The sequence below is a fragment of the Triplophysa dalaica genome, chromosome 9, assembly GCF_015846415.1.
Source record: "Triplophysa dalaica isolate WHDGS20190420 chromosome 9, ASM1584641v1, whole genome shotgun sequence".
In the NCBI taxonomy this organism is placed as follows: domain Eukaryota; kingdom Metazoa; phylum Chordata; class Actinopteri; order Cypriniformes; family Nemacheilidae; genus Triplophysa; species Triplophysa dalaica.
In genome coordinates this window covers 2,278,716-2,293,354 of record NC_079550.1, presented here as the reverse complement: position 1 = coordinate 2,293,354, position 14,639 = coordinate 2,278,716, and the positions used below count along the sequence as shown (strand labels likewise).

The following is a 14,639-nucleotide window of genomic DNA, read 5'->3' as shown; positions in this document are numbered from 1 at the left end:
TATTTTCTGAGAGTAAAGACATGTCTGAAGAATTGTTGTCGTCGTAGTAGAAGTCAAACTACAGGACTACTGACAGTAGAAGAATTTTGTCGGAGTAAAAATCTGATCACATCGGTAATTAATCAAACTAGAGATCAAAGACACCAGATTTTGCTCTAGGATCATAGGAAAGATTCGCAAACGTGCACCCAGTTTAACAGCAATTAAAGATTAACATATTAAACGTAACATGCAGAGTTCTTAGAAAGCTATCTGATATGTGTCGTACAGAATATTTCCAACTCTTGTGTAGTACCAGAGTCCTACTGTAAAAAACTAAAGGCTGAATGGGATAGCGTAACAGTATCCTATTTCCCAGCTGCTCGGAGACCTTTCCTGATAAATAATGCAATGTGGTGCAGTGATGTTGTGATGTTAAAAAAGTGAAGGGACTGTTCACTGGAACAGTCATCCCATAACATCACATGCTCAATCTGTTGCCACAATGAAAAAAAACCTTGCCAGACTAGTTAGGCCGATAGATCTTCTGACAGACTAGCCAGATCTAAAACTGTTTTTAAACAGAGCTATCAGCTAATAACAAAAGAAAGAATTCTACAAACCACAAAGTGATGCAAACAGAGGTCATCTGTACCCACTGCAGGAAGGGGGTGTATCAGTACCTTTTCCTCTGCATTAGCCCTGGGTTCAGGGGACACGGGGGATGAAGGGAAAGATTCCTGGTCATCTGATGCAGAGTCAACTTCATGGTCACTGTCCTCCATAGCTTTTGCGGCTGCTGTACACGCTGCCATGTACAGCACATGAGCATTTAGAGATGAAGTGGGCCAAACCAGGGACAGTGGTGTGATGTTACCGTGGAAAGGATGGTTAGGGGTTGAGTGAAAGAAGAAAACGGTTAACAGAAGCGGTCTAGATGCAGAATGTGTCAGAATATGTCAGAAGTGAATTACTCTCAGTATTTAATCAATGTGGTATAAATCGGTGGTGGTCCCGGGGCCCCCCTTTCCAGAATGTTTAGATGTCTCTCTATATATAGAACACCTGATTCAAATCATCAGCTGGTTAGTGTGTTGATTAGGGATATTAATTAACACACTAACCAACATTCGGAGGGGGACTGACGAGTAGAATCAGGTGTTCTATATAGGGACACATCTAAAACATTCTGGGAACCAGTGGACTCGAGAACCAGGGTTGGGAACCATTGATATCTATTAATATGCTGATTGGAATATTTGTGTTAATGTATCTGAAGTAGATGTAAACTGCTTGAAAGCAATGATGAAAAACACCCGATCATGCCACTAACTTTAACACAATTATTTCTGTAATACTGTAACTGTAATAGAAATGTAAAGGATGAAACTGTCTCTGACACCCTGATTTTTTGTTTTCTATCCATTTAAAAAAAAAAATAGTGAGTTGTCCATTTATGCAGGGAATTCTAAATTCATTTAAAATGAATTAAACGGAATAATTACAAATAATTTAGTCATCATAAATATACAAGACATCAAGAACGGATGGTTATTGCCAGTCCCTATGTTACAGTACATTATAGGATGTGGATTTTTTCCACAACGAGCTGAACCCATTCTCAATGCAGCAGACACGGCCTACAAAAAAGAATGTATAACATCAAAAACCTCCTGGCATTTAGTCTCGTACAGTGAAATTTTATATAACATACGGACAAGACGTTTCTTCTTGACTCAAAAAACAACATAGTTTTGATGGGAATCTGCTGATTAGTACAGCCAGAATAGATCTACAGCCAGTAACAAGACAAAATGACAGAAAGAGAAAACAATCAAAGATACATATCCGTCCGCCATTTATGAAGCCATGAATTCCCTCATCCCAACATGCAGAGAGCAACTCACCCCAAAACACCTGTAGGTGGTCTGAACTTCTTGCCTTGGCGAAGCTAGCTCCTCATTCCCTCATTCCCTGCTCCAGACCCAGCAATCCATTCATTAGCTCAGGCTTTTATACCACAACAGCCGGGACACTGTGTCCTTCAGCCGCATTGACCTGCCCTGCGGCCCCAGGGCACCAATCCACATATAGGCAATCAACCACCAAACCTGCCCCACTTTGAAAAGAGCACCAAACCTTTTCCAAAAAACCTAATGCGACCAATACTGCTGTCATTTTCAAACATTTACAATGCATTATAAAAAATGTATGACTATGTTGATGTTGGGAGAAAGGCAGTTCAGTTAAATATATACTGAATACAGTCATGGTCAAAAGTATTGGCAGTGACATAAATTATGCGTTTTGCCAAGATTGCTGCTTCTCTACTATTTTCCACATATCTTGAGTTAGCATATTTTAAGTTTTAATGTCGTTTATTGGCAAAACATAATATATGGAAAGAGACAATATTTACAGTGATGGGCCTTGTTTTTCATAACCTCTGCAATTCGCTCTGGCATGCTGGCTATTAGTTTCTAGGTCAAACCCTGACTGATGGTGAACCATTCTTGCCTTTTTAGTGCTCTAAGAACTTTCTGACAATTTTGGTGCTATTCCTTATCCACACACTTTTTGAGGATTGACAACAGGTTTTCTATATGGCATTGGCATCTGGGACGTTTTTGCAATTATTTAAAATGCATCGGATTACTCTGCATAATAATCCTTAAACCATGTGAATGAACACCACAACAGCTTAAACTGAAACTTTGCAAAACACAGCATTTACTGTATGTCACTCTATAATCAATACAGCGCTTTCAGCACAAGCTTGATGGCGTATTGCTTGTGAGAGAAAGTCGATGTATTTCCTGTGACTTCTATTAGATAAAACTTTACCCACCTAGTATTTTATGCCAATTTTTCTCTCTGCAAGAACACATAAACAAAAATACATAGCAACGCCCTAGCAACCACCCGGTAAACATTCTAGCAACTGCATGGTTCTGAAATTGAGAACACCACAGCACCTGTCATCCTGTAACACAACGCGAGTAGACTCAATTGCAGGAAAACACAGGAATTTCATTAATCAAACACAAAGACCACAGTTCGTATAGTCTCAGAGATTCATTAGGCACAAACACAGACCACAGTTTGTTAAAGTCCAAGAGAGTCAAATCCACTGGAAATGTGGCAACATGAATACCAGTGGGGAGAAGCTCGGCCCACTAGAGAGACAAATGTAACAGTGCAGAGGTCGATAAATCACTTCCACCAGAAAGGCGGCAATGGGACAATCTGTGGGGAGAGACTCGACCCACCGGAGAGACGAATGCAGCACAGCAGAGGTAGTTAACCACCACGGGAGAGATGCTCAACCTGATAAGTCTCGTGGGTTGGCATCCGTTCGAATGCCCAGCCGTAAGACAGCTCATAACCTCGGTTGAGGAGACCTCGCACGAGGTACAAACCTCTATGGATCGCGTGGTGCCAGACAGTGGACAGTGATGCAAGCCGGGACGCCAACGGCAACTGGAGAGATGCAGAGAGATAAAACAGGACCGAACAACTATGGAAAACACTGGCAAACGGTTTATCTAAAAGACAGGGTAATTACTAAGGATATTACTAGACAGGACAAGGTTGCTTGTAGCACTAGATACATGGCCGAAACGGCAGAGCTAGGCGATCAGAGGGTTTACAATGAAATGGTCCAACACAAGTAAAGAGGACAAGAGGTACTAAATAGGAAAACCTAACAAGCCACAGGTGGCGGGGATATCTACAGGGTGATGAGGTGATTAGAAACCGGTGAGGGAGAAGCCTAAAAGGGATCAAGAAGGCGGGGTAAGTGACTCAAGCACCAATCACTTTATCTTTAGAAAAATCTACTTTCAATTAATATTCAATAATTAAAACTAATTGTAAATCCAGCCACAGTTACGAGCAGTGATTATACCTTGCATTAAAGTCTTAAAACATCTCTGCCAAAGATTTCAAGAGCAAGATTGAGGAATTTCAGAGCATGTCCTAGATCTTAAATCTACGGAAGCTATGGAAGCTCTTTTTTAGATGGACTTTACATCACTAAGATAAGAAACAATTGATCTGGGTATCTCAACTCACTGTCAATAAACATTAAATCATTATTATATTCAGTAAGCAAATCTCATTTGCAAGATTCTAAAATGGTAAGTGATTATATCTTGAATAAAACCCCTTTAAACAGTCTGTAAAGCAGCAATCCCTAGTTTGCCAAATTCTGAGTTTGGCAAGTTCTGTTCAACTCAACTCAGCTCAATTCATATATTGCTTCATACCATTTACATATTGTTATTGTTACAATAGAGCTTTACATACAATTAGGCAAATAAAGGGAACTAAATACAAATATTTAAATTAAATAATCTATACATAATAAAACATATATATGGGCTATTTACATATACATCCTTATTATTAATATGTTAGAATTACTGATGCTGTGCCATTTACCATATTTGACCCTGGACCACAAAACCAGTTATAAGCAGCAGAGGTACATTTGTAGCAATAGCCAACAAAACATTTTAGGAGTCTAAATGATTAAGTAAAGATCATGTTCAATTAAGATATTGTGTAAATTTCCTAACATAAATATATAAACCTTTTTTTCTGCCCACAGAGAGTGTTTTTTAACATACTTATTTCTTCTTATCAACAGCCTGCTACAGCGCCTCAATATTTAGATTGTAATATTTAAAATATTCTGCCTTGTCCCCTTTAACCTCTGCCCCTCTGTTACAGGATGCCCCATTATTCTCACTGGCATTCCCACAGTCTATCATGACCTGGGAGCGGTTTTCAGTAAGTCTCGAGCATCATCTCTCCTTCCGCAGCAACTGTACGACTGTGTCATCGATCTGTTACCTGGTACTTCTACACCTAAAGGATGCAGTTATTCACTCTCCGGCCCCAGAGGAAAGCGTTGGAGAGTTTTGTTGCTGATTCCTTGTTAGCCAGCAGTATTTGCCCCTCTTCCTCTCCTGCTGGGGCGGGGGGGTTTTGTGGAGAAGAATGATGGTTCCCTACACCCCTTTATTGATTATCGGGGGCTGAACGACATCACGGTTGAGAATAGTCATCCATTGCTCTTGATGTCTTCAGCCTTCGAGCTCCTGCAGGGGGCGACCATCTTTACGAAGTTAGACCTAGGCGATTCTTATCACCTAGTCAGAATTAGGGAGGCGGGCCAATGGAAGATCGCCTTTAATAGGCGATCTTTGAATACTTCGAACGCCCTTGCCGTTTTCCAGACACATGATCAACCGCTTCGTCTTCAGCTACACCGACGACATTACAAATTTTTCAGCAAACAAACGTGACCGTGTCCAGCACGTCCGACGAGTGTTACTCCGGCTACACAAGAAGTGTTATTCGCCAAGGTGGAGAAATGCGAGTTTCACACATGGTCGACAGGGCCGGATTAACATAAGGGCTAAGTAAACATGGGACTGCATTACATCCCATGGAAGGATGGGGCCTTTGATTGGCTGGAGGAAATGGGAGCTGTCCTTACATAATTGATTGACAATTCATATATGTGGTTGACTATAAAGTAACAAGAAGCTATTGGAAAATATTGGTGACTGATATAATTTTTTAATAGCCTGGAAAGTTAAGTATGCAAACTTGGGCTTAAAATAAAAAGTAAATATAAAAAATAAATATAAAATGAAATTCAAACGGTAGAAAATTAGATGCAATAATTAGAAAAGGAAATATAATAATAATAGCAATAAAATGTAATAAACACTCCAGAAGACACCGTGGCGTGGACAACAAAATGAATGGGTTTGCTACAGCCCCAAGGCCCAATGTGTTCTTTATCTGGCCCTGATGGTCGGTAACATCTCTGGAATTTATCCTTTTCATTATTATAATTAACAATAATGATTTATTTTTACAAACGGGAATAGGGGGTTAGTTACCAATAAAGGATCTTACCATTTAAACAGTCAAAAAGTCCCTTTCACTTTTTTCCTGCACATTCTTTCTCCATCCTACTGACGCGCACGCTCGCTTTCAGTGCAGAGAATGACAAGTTCCAAAAGTCTGCGCCATGTGCAGGGGTGGATTAAGGTGGTCAGGGGCCCCTAGGCTGATTTTTGGGTGAGCCACCTCTTTGATGACTTTCAGGTGCCTCTCACGCTTGCAGTTTAGTTCGGAACGGAGCACAGTTTGCATGAAAAATCTCAAATGTAAAAGCAGCCATGCGATCTAAGGTGCGCACCAGGGTACCTAACCATGTGAATGCGCTTTAGCCGATTACTATGTATTTTCTTCAATAAAACACATGTAAGAGATGATAGCGTCGGAAATTTACCTTCGATTTGAGCAAGAGTGAGCCTGCATTGTTTTGCGGGTTGCGAGTGGAATCAGAGCGGGAAATTACTGGTAATACATTGTTTCCAGATAAAAAATAGACTGTTAGCAGCAGAAATCTTTGTAAGCGAACATACAGTAAGACCAAGTGTTGTTTACTCTGCGCTTAGCATTATAGCATCAAGTGAATAAAAAACACAATATAATGTATTGTATTGAATTGTATATTGTATTGAGTGTTTGGTTTACTATCATGTCTCATGCACGTTCGTGAGGACATAAGATGAATGCAAACACACCAGGGTTTTATAGAATAAAGCTGATACACCAAACCAACTCTAGCTGAAAGACTTCAGACTTGACTCAGACTCTAGCTGAAAGACTTGTGAACATCTCCATCTCCTAGTGGAAACTATAGGAGTAGTGAAAGTGAAATATTATTCTTAAGGAGCGGTTATCTGTTTAAGAGGGAGTTTGCCTGGGGGGAGAAGCTGCTTCTGTGTCTGGAAGTCCTGGTGAATGGAGCTCTGAAGGCGGATAGAAGGCAACAGTTCAAAAAGTTTGTGTGCGGGGTGTGTGGAGTCAATGAATTTTTTTTTTGCCCTGTCTTCACTCCGGAATCATACAGGTCCTGATGTATGGGAAAAGGAGCACAATGATCTTCTCAGCACTACAAACTGTCCGTTGTAGTCTTCATAGGTATGATTGGTGGCTGAGCCTTACCAAACAGTTATTGAAGTCCACAGAACAGATTCGATGACCACTGAGTAGAATTGAGTCAGTAGCTCCTGTGGTTGGTTGAACTTTCTCAAATGACAGAGGAGGTATAACCTCTGCTGGGCCTTTTTTTACAATGGAGTCTATGTGGGACTCCCACTTCAGGTCCTGAGAGATGATGGAGTATCCACAGTGCTGTCCAGGATGGTGAGGAGAGGAAGTGATGGAGCGTTCCTTCTGAAATACACAGGTTGTTTAGACTGCACCAAGCAGCCAGTTGAGCAACCTCCTTTCTGTAAGCAGATTCATCAGTCTTTAATATGGCCAATGACTGTGGAGTCATCTGCAAACTTCAGGAGTTTGACAGAAGGGTCTGTAGAGGTGCATTCGTTTGTGTAGATTGAAAATAGCAGTGGAGAAAGAGCACATCCTTGAGGAGCTCCGGTGCTGATGGTACATGTGCTGGATTAAAATTTTCCCAACCTCACTAGCTGCTGCCTGTTAGACAGGAAACTAATAATCCACTGACAGGTAGAGGTTGGCATAGAGAGTTTGGTAGTCTTGGGCACAATGAGGTCCGGGATAAAGGTGTTGAAGGCCAAGCTGAAGTCTAGAAACAGGATCCTGACATAAGTCCCTGGTATGTCTAAGTTTTGTAGGATGTAATGCAGTCCCATGTTTACTGCTTCATCCACAGACCTGTTTGCTCTGTAAGCAAACTGGAGGGGATCAAGAAGGGGTCTGGTGATGTCCTTCAGGTGGGCCAGTACCAGTCTCTCAAATTACTTCATGACCAGCTCATGATCCGCTGTTACGCAAGAAACTGGGTGAGTAAAATCGTTCTACTTTGAAAGAAAATATATATATTTAGCTTTATCCTCTGTTACCTCACATTGCCACTGCTGCACTCATGCGTGAGCTATCGCTTGCCAGCACTGGCACACTTCATCGGCGCCCGTACTGTTCAGCGAACGTCATTTGAGCCAAACGTAAGCTTCAGGAGATTGGTAAACATAATTGACACTTCCGGAAGTGACTGCTGTTTAACTAAAACCAGTCTGTATCATCCAGCAGCATACGTTTTCTACATAGCATGCCATTCCCATTCACATCTGAGCATCAGATGCTGTTTACTGAGCATAATCCGGGCTTCCCTTCCTCCTCTTTTGATCCTATGCCATGCCCAGGGCCTGCTGCCCCTCCGTTGAATTCAAGCCTGAGGCTGCGCCTGTTACCTGGCTGCCCCCCCTCCAGACCTTCCATTTGACCTCGCCCGGCAGCCACCTCCCTTCCTCCACTGTTCTCCAGACCCCCCTTCCATCAAGCCATGCCTCTGTACCTCAGCTCCACAGCACCTCTCAAACCTCCAGCCATCTCCATTAAAGAGTACCCAAGGGAAATACAAATTTCACAAATTCGTCTATGGCTCACCTTCCCCAGCAACAGCCAGCTCTCAGACATTGATAATCAAGGGTATTGAAAGAGCCCAGCACAGACCACAGGAAACCAACCACCCTGGGGTCATAAACAAGATGTTTTTACACTGCAAGGCTACTATTCAATCTGCATGCTCGACGCCATGTTCACACAAGCTTTCCCTAACGTCCACACTGCACTTACGATGTAGAGCCACTCCCCAGGAGCCTATCTACACTCCACACTACCGCAGTAGTGCCTACTCCACCCTGTCTTATCTTCTTTCCTCTGTGCAACAGACATACTCGCTCCTGCAAGCTGTCCTGAATCCATTGCATTTTGGGGGTATGATTCAGGTCCAGGCACACCTCAAAGCCAGGGGCCCTCTCCCCGTTCAACATGTAGATGCTCAGAGTTCGAGGGGGATCACCGAGCTCAGAGCCCTCGCCCCGGGACAGCATGCCAAACACGCATACTTACCTGTCCCAGTTCATTAGAGGCAAGGCAAACTCGTAAAAGATTAAGATTAAGATTCAACCGAATCGTCAGTTATGGTGACCCATACCCGAAATGTGACCTCTGCTTTTAACCCATCCAGTGATTAGTGAGCACACACACAGCAAGTGGTGAACACACGTACACCCGGAGCAGTGGGCAGCTATCACTGCAGCGCCAGGGGAGCATTTTAGGGGTTAGGTGCCTTGCTCAAGGGCACCACAATCGTTACCCGCCGACCGTGGGGATCGAACCGGCAACCTTCTGATCACGAGTCCGACTCTCTAACCATTAGGCCACGTTAAGGATCTGTTAAAAATATGAGTAAAGGTGGGCGACAGCTGCTCTTCACAGACTTTCAGGCAGGAGGGTGAGACATTGTCTGGGCCTGGTGCTTTTCTTGCTGGCACACCTGGAGAGAGCATCTGCCTTGCAGTTCTGTGACCCGGGGCGGTAAGTAACCGCAAAGTTGATGCGGGTGAAGAATAGCGCCCATCTTTGTTGTTATGGGTTAAATATTTTGGCGTTGCGAAGATCTTTAAGGTTGTGATGATCAATAATTACTGTGAAGGGATGCTTTGCTTTTGAAGAATGTGTGAGAATGGGGGATGTACAGAATGCATCCTTGAGATCTTGTAAGGCCTTGTGAGCAGACTGGGTCCAGGAGAGTGCTTTGACACGTCCCTTGAGCATGGTAGTGAGGGGAGCTGTTAATACTGAAACAGGAGATGAAGCGGTGGTAAATATTGGCAAAGCCAAGGAATCGTTGCATCTCCTTCACGGTTGTGGGTTGTGGCCAGTTTTACTGGTGGAAACAGACACACATCAGCTGCTGCTAAATTCTTCAGCTTCACACCCTCAGAAACTGCCGCTTTGATCTGTTATTATCCATGTTGGGCAGTAACCCATTACTGTAGTTTGATTACTTTTTTGGTAACGGAGTAATTTTAAGCATTATAAATTCTAATATAGTAATTAGATTATAGTTCCATGTCCATTTATCTATACGCTACAGCTACTTTACATCACTGCCGTTTAATAGTTTTATCAATTATATTGTAAAAGCGAAATAGCTTTTCAAAGTCTGGATGCCTGCCTGTCGCACCCGTCACGTCATCGAACTGAAACCTGTAAGCGTACTTGTAAAACTTGTAACGACCAATGCTATCGCCGCAGCTTCGACGGATTGGCACAGAGAGCAATGAGTCAACTTGTACTTTCGAGTGCCAGGCTGGTACAAGCAGCTTGTTATGTTTTGTCAGACTAGTTCTTGCTGCTCTAGCGCTGTTATTTTTATTATATAACGAAGAAATCATCTTAGAAATTTGCATTAGCACAAGTTAAGATATACAAGTTTTAAGAAACTAAGGAGAGACCTTTCCTTTATGGAGCATGCAGGAATATAGATACTACAGTTAACATATGAAAAGTTTTTAGTTAAAATGTCACAGAGTTTCATTATTATTATTATTAATGACAGGCTTTATTATGGAATAAGCAGAAATAATTTATTGAAATTATTAAACAACTCAACTTTATTTATATAGCGCTTTTTACAATTTGCATTGTTACAAAGCAGCTGTACATGAGACACATTGAATCCAAGTATGAATTCGAAGCAGCCCCCCGGCCAGGCAGATGCAATATGCAAACAGTGGTGAGGAACCCAAAACTCCCATCGAGAAAAAAAACCTCAGGGGAACCCAGGCCCAACCAGGGGATTCCAGTTCCCCTCTGGCAAAAGCTGCTGCCTCTGCACAAGCTCAACAGTGCTTGCACAACAAGGCTTAATAAAATATAAAAATTAAGGATTTAAGATTATCATCAACAATCTAATAGCATTTGAAATGTTGTAGGAAAAACAAAGTTGTCGCGTCCTTTATCCAGCTCTATTCCCCTTACGACTTTTTCAGATCACCGCTTCCCATTCTCAGCTCTGCCATCAGGTCTGGGCATGAACTGCATCCTGCGGTAACCTTGGAACAAAGAGACAAGACTGGCTGAGAGTAGAGTACTGTTCTGCACTCTTTGATGCAACAAGTACATCATTTGTTGTTGGATGTGTTCCTGGTTCCGGTTGATTTAAATAATGCAGCTTAAATCCTCTGAGGATTAATATTATGGAGGTATAGTGTATGCAAGATTAAAAAGATGAGTCTTAAGTCTAGATTTAAACTGACAGAGTGTGTCTGCCTCCCGGACCGTGCAGGAATATTGGAAGAATATTCCAAAGTTTAGGCGCTAGATAAGAAAAGGATCTACCACCTGCACTCGATTTAGAAATTCTAGGTATTACCAACTGACAGGACGCCTGAGAGCGTAATGTAGGTGGATGTCTGTAATACAATAGAAGTTCATTCAAATACTGCGGCGCTAGACCATGTAGGGCTTTATAGGTAATAAGCATGATCTTAAAGTTAATGCAATGCTTTATAGGTAACCAATGCAAGGTTGACAGAACCGGGGTTATATGCTCATACTTTTTTGTACGTATAAGAACTCGAGCTGCCGCGTTTTGAACCAGTTGCAGTTTTTGTAATAGGCCCGCAGGGCAACCACCTAGAAGTGCATTACAGTAATCTAGTCTTGATGTCATGAATGCATGAATTAATTTCTCTGCATCTGACAGTGACAGCAAATGACGTAATTTGGATATTTTCTTAAAATGGAAAAATGCAATTTTACAGGTGTTGGCGACATGGCTTTCAAATGACAGAGTAATATCGAATACAACACCAAGATTCTTAGCTGATGATGAGGATTTTATGGAGCATCCGTCAATCGTTTAGCAGTATTCTTGGTTGTTACGCATTGCAGTTTTCGGTCCAGTAAGTAGCACTTCTGTTTTGTCCGAGTTTAGTAGTAAAAAATTGTTACTCATCCACATTTTTAAGTCAGCTATGCAATCCTTTATTCAATGAAACTGCTGAGTTTCATTAGGCAGGCTTCATTAAAGACAGGCTTAATTTTGTTTGTTGCGAGATAAATTGTGGACTTCCAAATAATGATTAGTCATGAGATGGCTAAAGAGGTTATTTTATTTTTTGAGGGTTACTAGTAACATAACAAATTACTTTTGAAACAAAGTAATCAGACCAGTAACTTGATTACTTTTAAAAAGAGTAATCAGTAATCATTAATTTAATTACATTTCCAGAGTGACTTGCCCAACACTGGTTATTATCCATCTACACATACAGTGTTTTCTTTTATTCCTTTCTCATGCTTCTGCTCAAAATGTAAATTTTATATATATATTTTAACTATTCATATTTCAATCAGTTGTTTTAGATACAGTACATTTACTTTATTTTATTTTTTGTGCTTTATTTTATACTTTACTTAGCACCTCATTTTAATTTCACTTCAATGGTTGTAGTCATTGTATGTCTTTTGTTTTAAGTTTAATATACACACAATTATGCCAATAAAGTACCCTGAAATTGGAGAGAGAGAGCGAGAGAGAGAGAGAGTGGTGTCATGGCTCAATGGAAAGAAGGCTCCTCTCCTAACACAGGTGTATGCACATTTTTGTGCCACCATCAATTAAGTGGAAAATCAACATGAGCCAAACCTGTTCATTCAAAACCACATGTAGCGTAATGTAAAGTTTTGTCCTGACAACTCTCTGGCGGTTTAGCGTGGTAGTGTGAAAGTGACCAATTTGTCAGTTATGGTGACCCATATCCGAGATATACCTCTGCTTTTAACCCATCCAGAGAGTAGTGAACACACGCACAGCAAGTGGTGAACACACATACACCCAGAGCAGTGGGCAGCTATCGCTGCAGCACCCGGGGAGCAAGTAGGGGTTAGGTGCCTTGCTCAAGGACACCTCAATCGTTACCCGCCTGACCTGAGGATCGAACCGGCAACCTTCTGGTCACGAGTCCAACCCTCTAACCATTAGGCCACGACTGCCCCTACGTGTCCATGATAAATAAATGTATTTTAGATCTGCTACGCTGCTGCGTCAGTGCAAGTAGGGAGACTTGGTACTGCCAATACATCCACAACATGCTGCTGTGTGCATATGAGGAATGCTGCTGCTGCACATATAACAGGGCTCTAGAGTGCGACCAATTTGGTCGCAAATGCAACCTTATTTTTCAATGGTGCGACTAAAAATAATCAGAGGTCGCACCGGTGCGACCAGCCGTTCGAGGGAAAAAAAGTCTTGCAACTCTGAAAGTCTCCCTCTGATTCTACAACAGACACACATTAGGCCCATATCGTGGTCTGAATCTGAAGACCGTCTGTCATTTTGGCAGATCACAATGAGGGCAATTTGTAATTCCCAGTTTCCATACAGCAAGATATGCTAGCGAAGCGACTTATGTGTTTTCACCTGTTATTGTTACTGACCAGACACATGTAATGTGATCTGGGAAGCCCGTCGGATGTCGCGCTGGGACGTCAGTTAAACAGAGTGGATGTAGCAGGGGACGATGAGGAAAGATGAAAAGAACAATTGACAACTTTTTCCTGAATAATGTTAAGTTAAGGCTTGATCCGTCCGAAAAATCATAAGCAATGCTCTGACATGGAGCCGTCAAGCTCTGGTCAATTTATCTTGAGATCTTTTAAGTTTAAATTTCAGTTCACTGAAGCACTTAAAGCGCCAACACTTTTTCAGTAAGTGACCTTTCTTGTAGATTTGTGCTTCAAATAAATAACTTTATGTTGACCAGATTGTTAGTTGATCATTTACAAGTAAATTTCTCAAATTTGGGTGCACCTAACTTTTGTGCTGGTGCACCTAAAAAAAAGTTAGGTGCACCAGTGCAACCAGTGCAAAAAGTTAGTCTAGAACCCTGTATAATATATATGAATAAACCCTGCATAGCTTAAGTGATGACCTTGTAGCCGATCTATGCAGTTGGAGCTGGGGAAGGAGGAGGGTTTCTGAAAACGTGTTGCACTGCTACAATAATCACTAGCCAAGATTTAAACGTAGAGCAGCAAGCTCATTGGCTAATGATAGGGTAGGAACCAATCAGCTGCGCTGTGTAGTAAAGTTATTATGTCAGATTGGTTTAGAATTTAGGACTGCACCATCATAGAGCAGGGGTGTCCAATGTTGGTCCTGAAGGGCCACAGTCCTGCAGAGTTTAGCTCCAACTTGGCTCAACACACCTGTTTGGAAGTTTCTAGTCTGCTTTGTGAGACCTTGATTAGCTGTTCTAGTGTGTTTGATTAGGGTTGAAGCTAAACTTTGCAGGACACAGGCCCTCCAGGACTGACTTTGGACACCCCTGATCTAGAGCTTCATGCCAGACCTCTCTTTTTCATTCCTGTCATGACAACTCCATAATTGAATTTGGTCTTGGCAGAATAGTTCTAGTGGAAGACTTGCTACTGCAAAAACATGCACAACATGCTTCTGTGTGCATTTAAGGAATGCTGCTGCACATATAACATGTGTGAATAAACCCCCATCAATGCAGGAGACACAGAATGAACAATGTTAGCCAAGAAACAGAAACACCCCCGAACAGATCTATCCCCAAGACATATGTACTTCTGCTGCCCCGAAGGGCTATGTGAACCGCATGTATTACTATCTATGAGTGACTGGGTGTAATACAATTCAAAGTTGGGAAGGAAGGAGGTGTGAACCGGCGAACATTTAACAAACTTTAATAAAAATGAACAAACAATAACACCGAAGTAAAAGGCCAGCAGCCACCTCACAGCCGACTACCGGCCATAAGAACATA

General features: G+C 41.9%; 1 protein-coding gene across 6 annotated transcripts in view; it reads right to left on the bottom strand.

The window, feature by feature from the left end:
• The window catches only part of septin4b (septin 4b), a 46,934-nt gene that overhangs the window by 11,641 nt on the left and 20,654 nt on the right, over positions 1-14,639 (bottom strand). For 2 of the 6 annotated variants that reach the window (XM_056757511.1, XM_056757515.1), the window contains exon 1: positions 663-8,939. The exons of 1 other annotated variant lie outside the window; for it this stretch is intronic. In XM_056757511.1, coding sequence (XP_056613489.1) covers positions 663-794 — 132 coding nt within the window. In that variant the 5' untranslated portion in view covers positions 795-8,939. Of the gene's footprint in view, positions 1-662; positions 8,940-14,639 lie in introns of those variants that run through there. 3 more of the 6 variants (XM_056757512.1, XM_056757514.1, XM_056757516.1) reach the window with 3 other exon arrangements.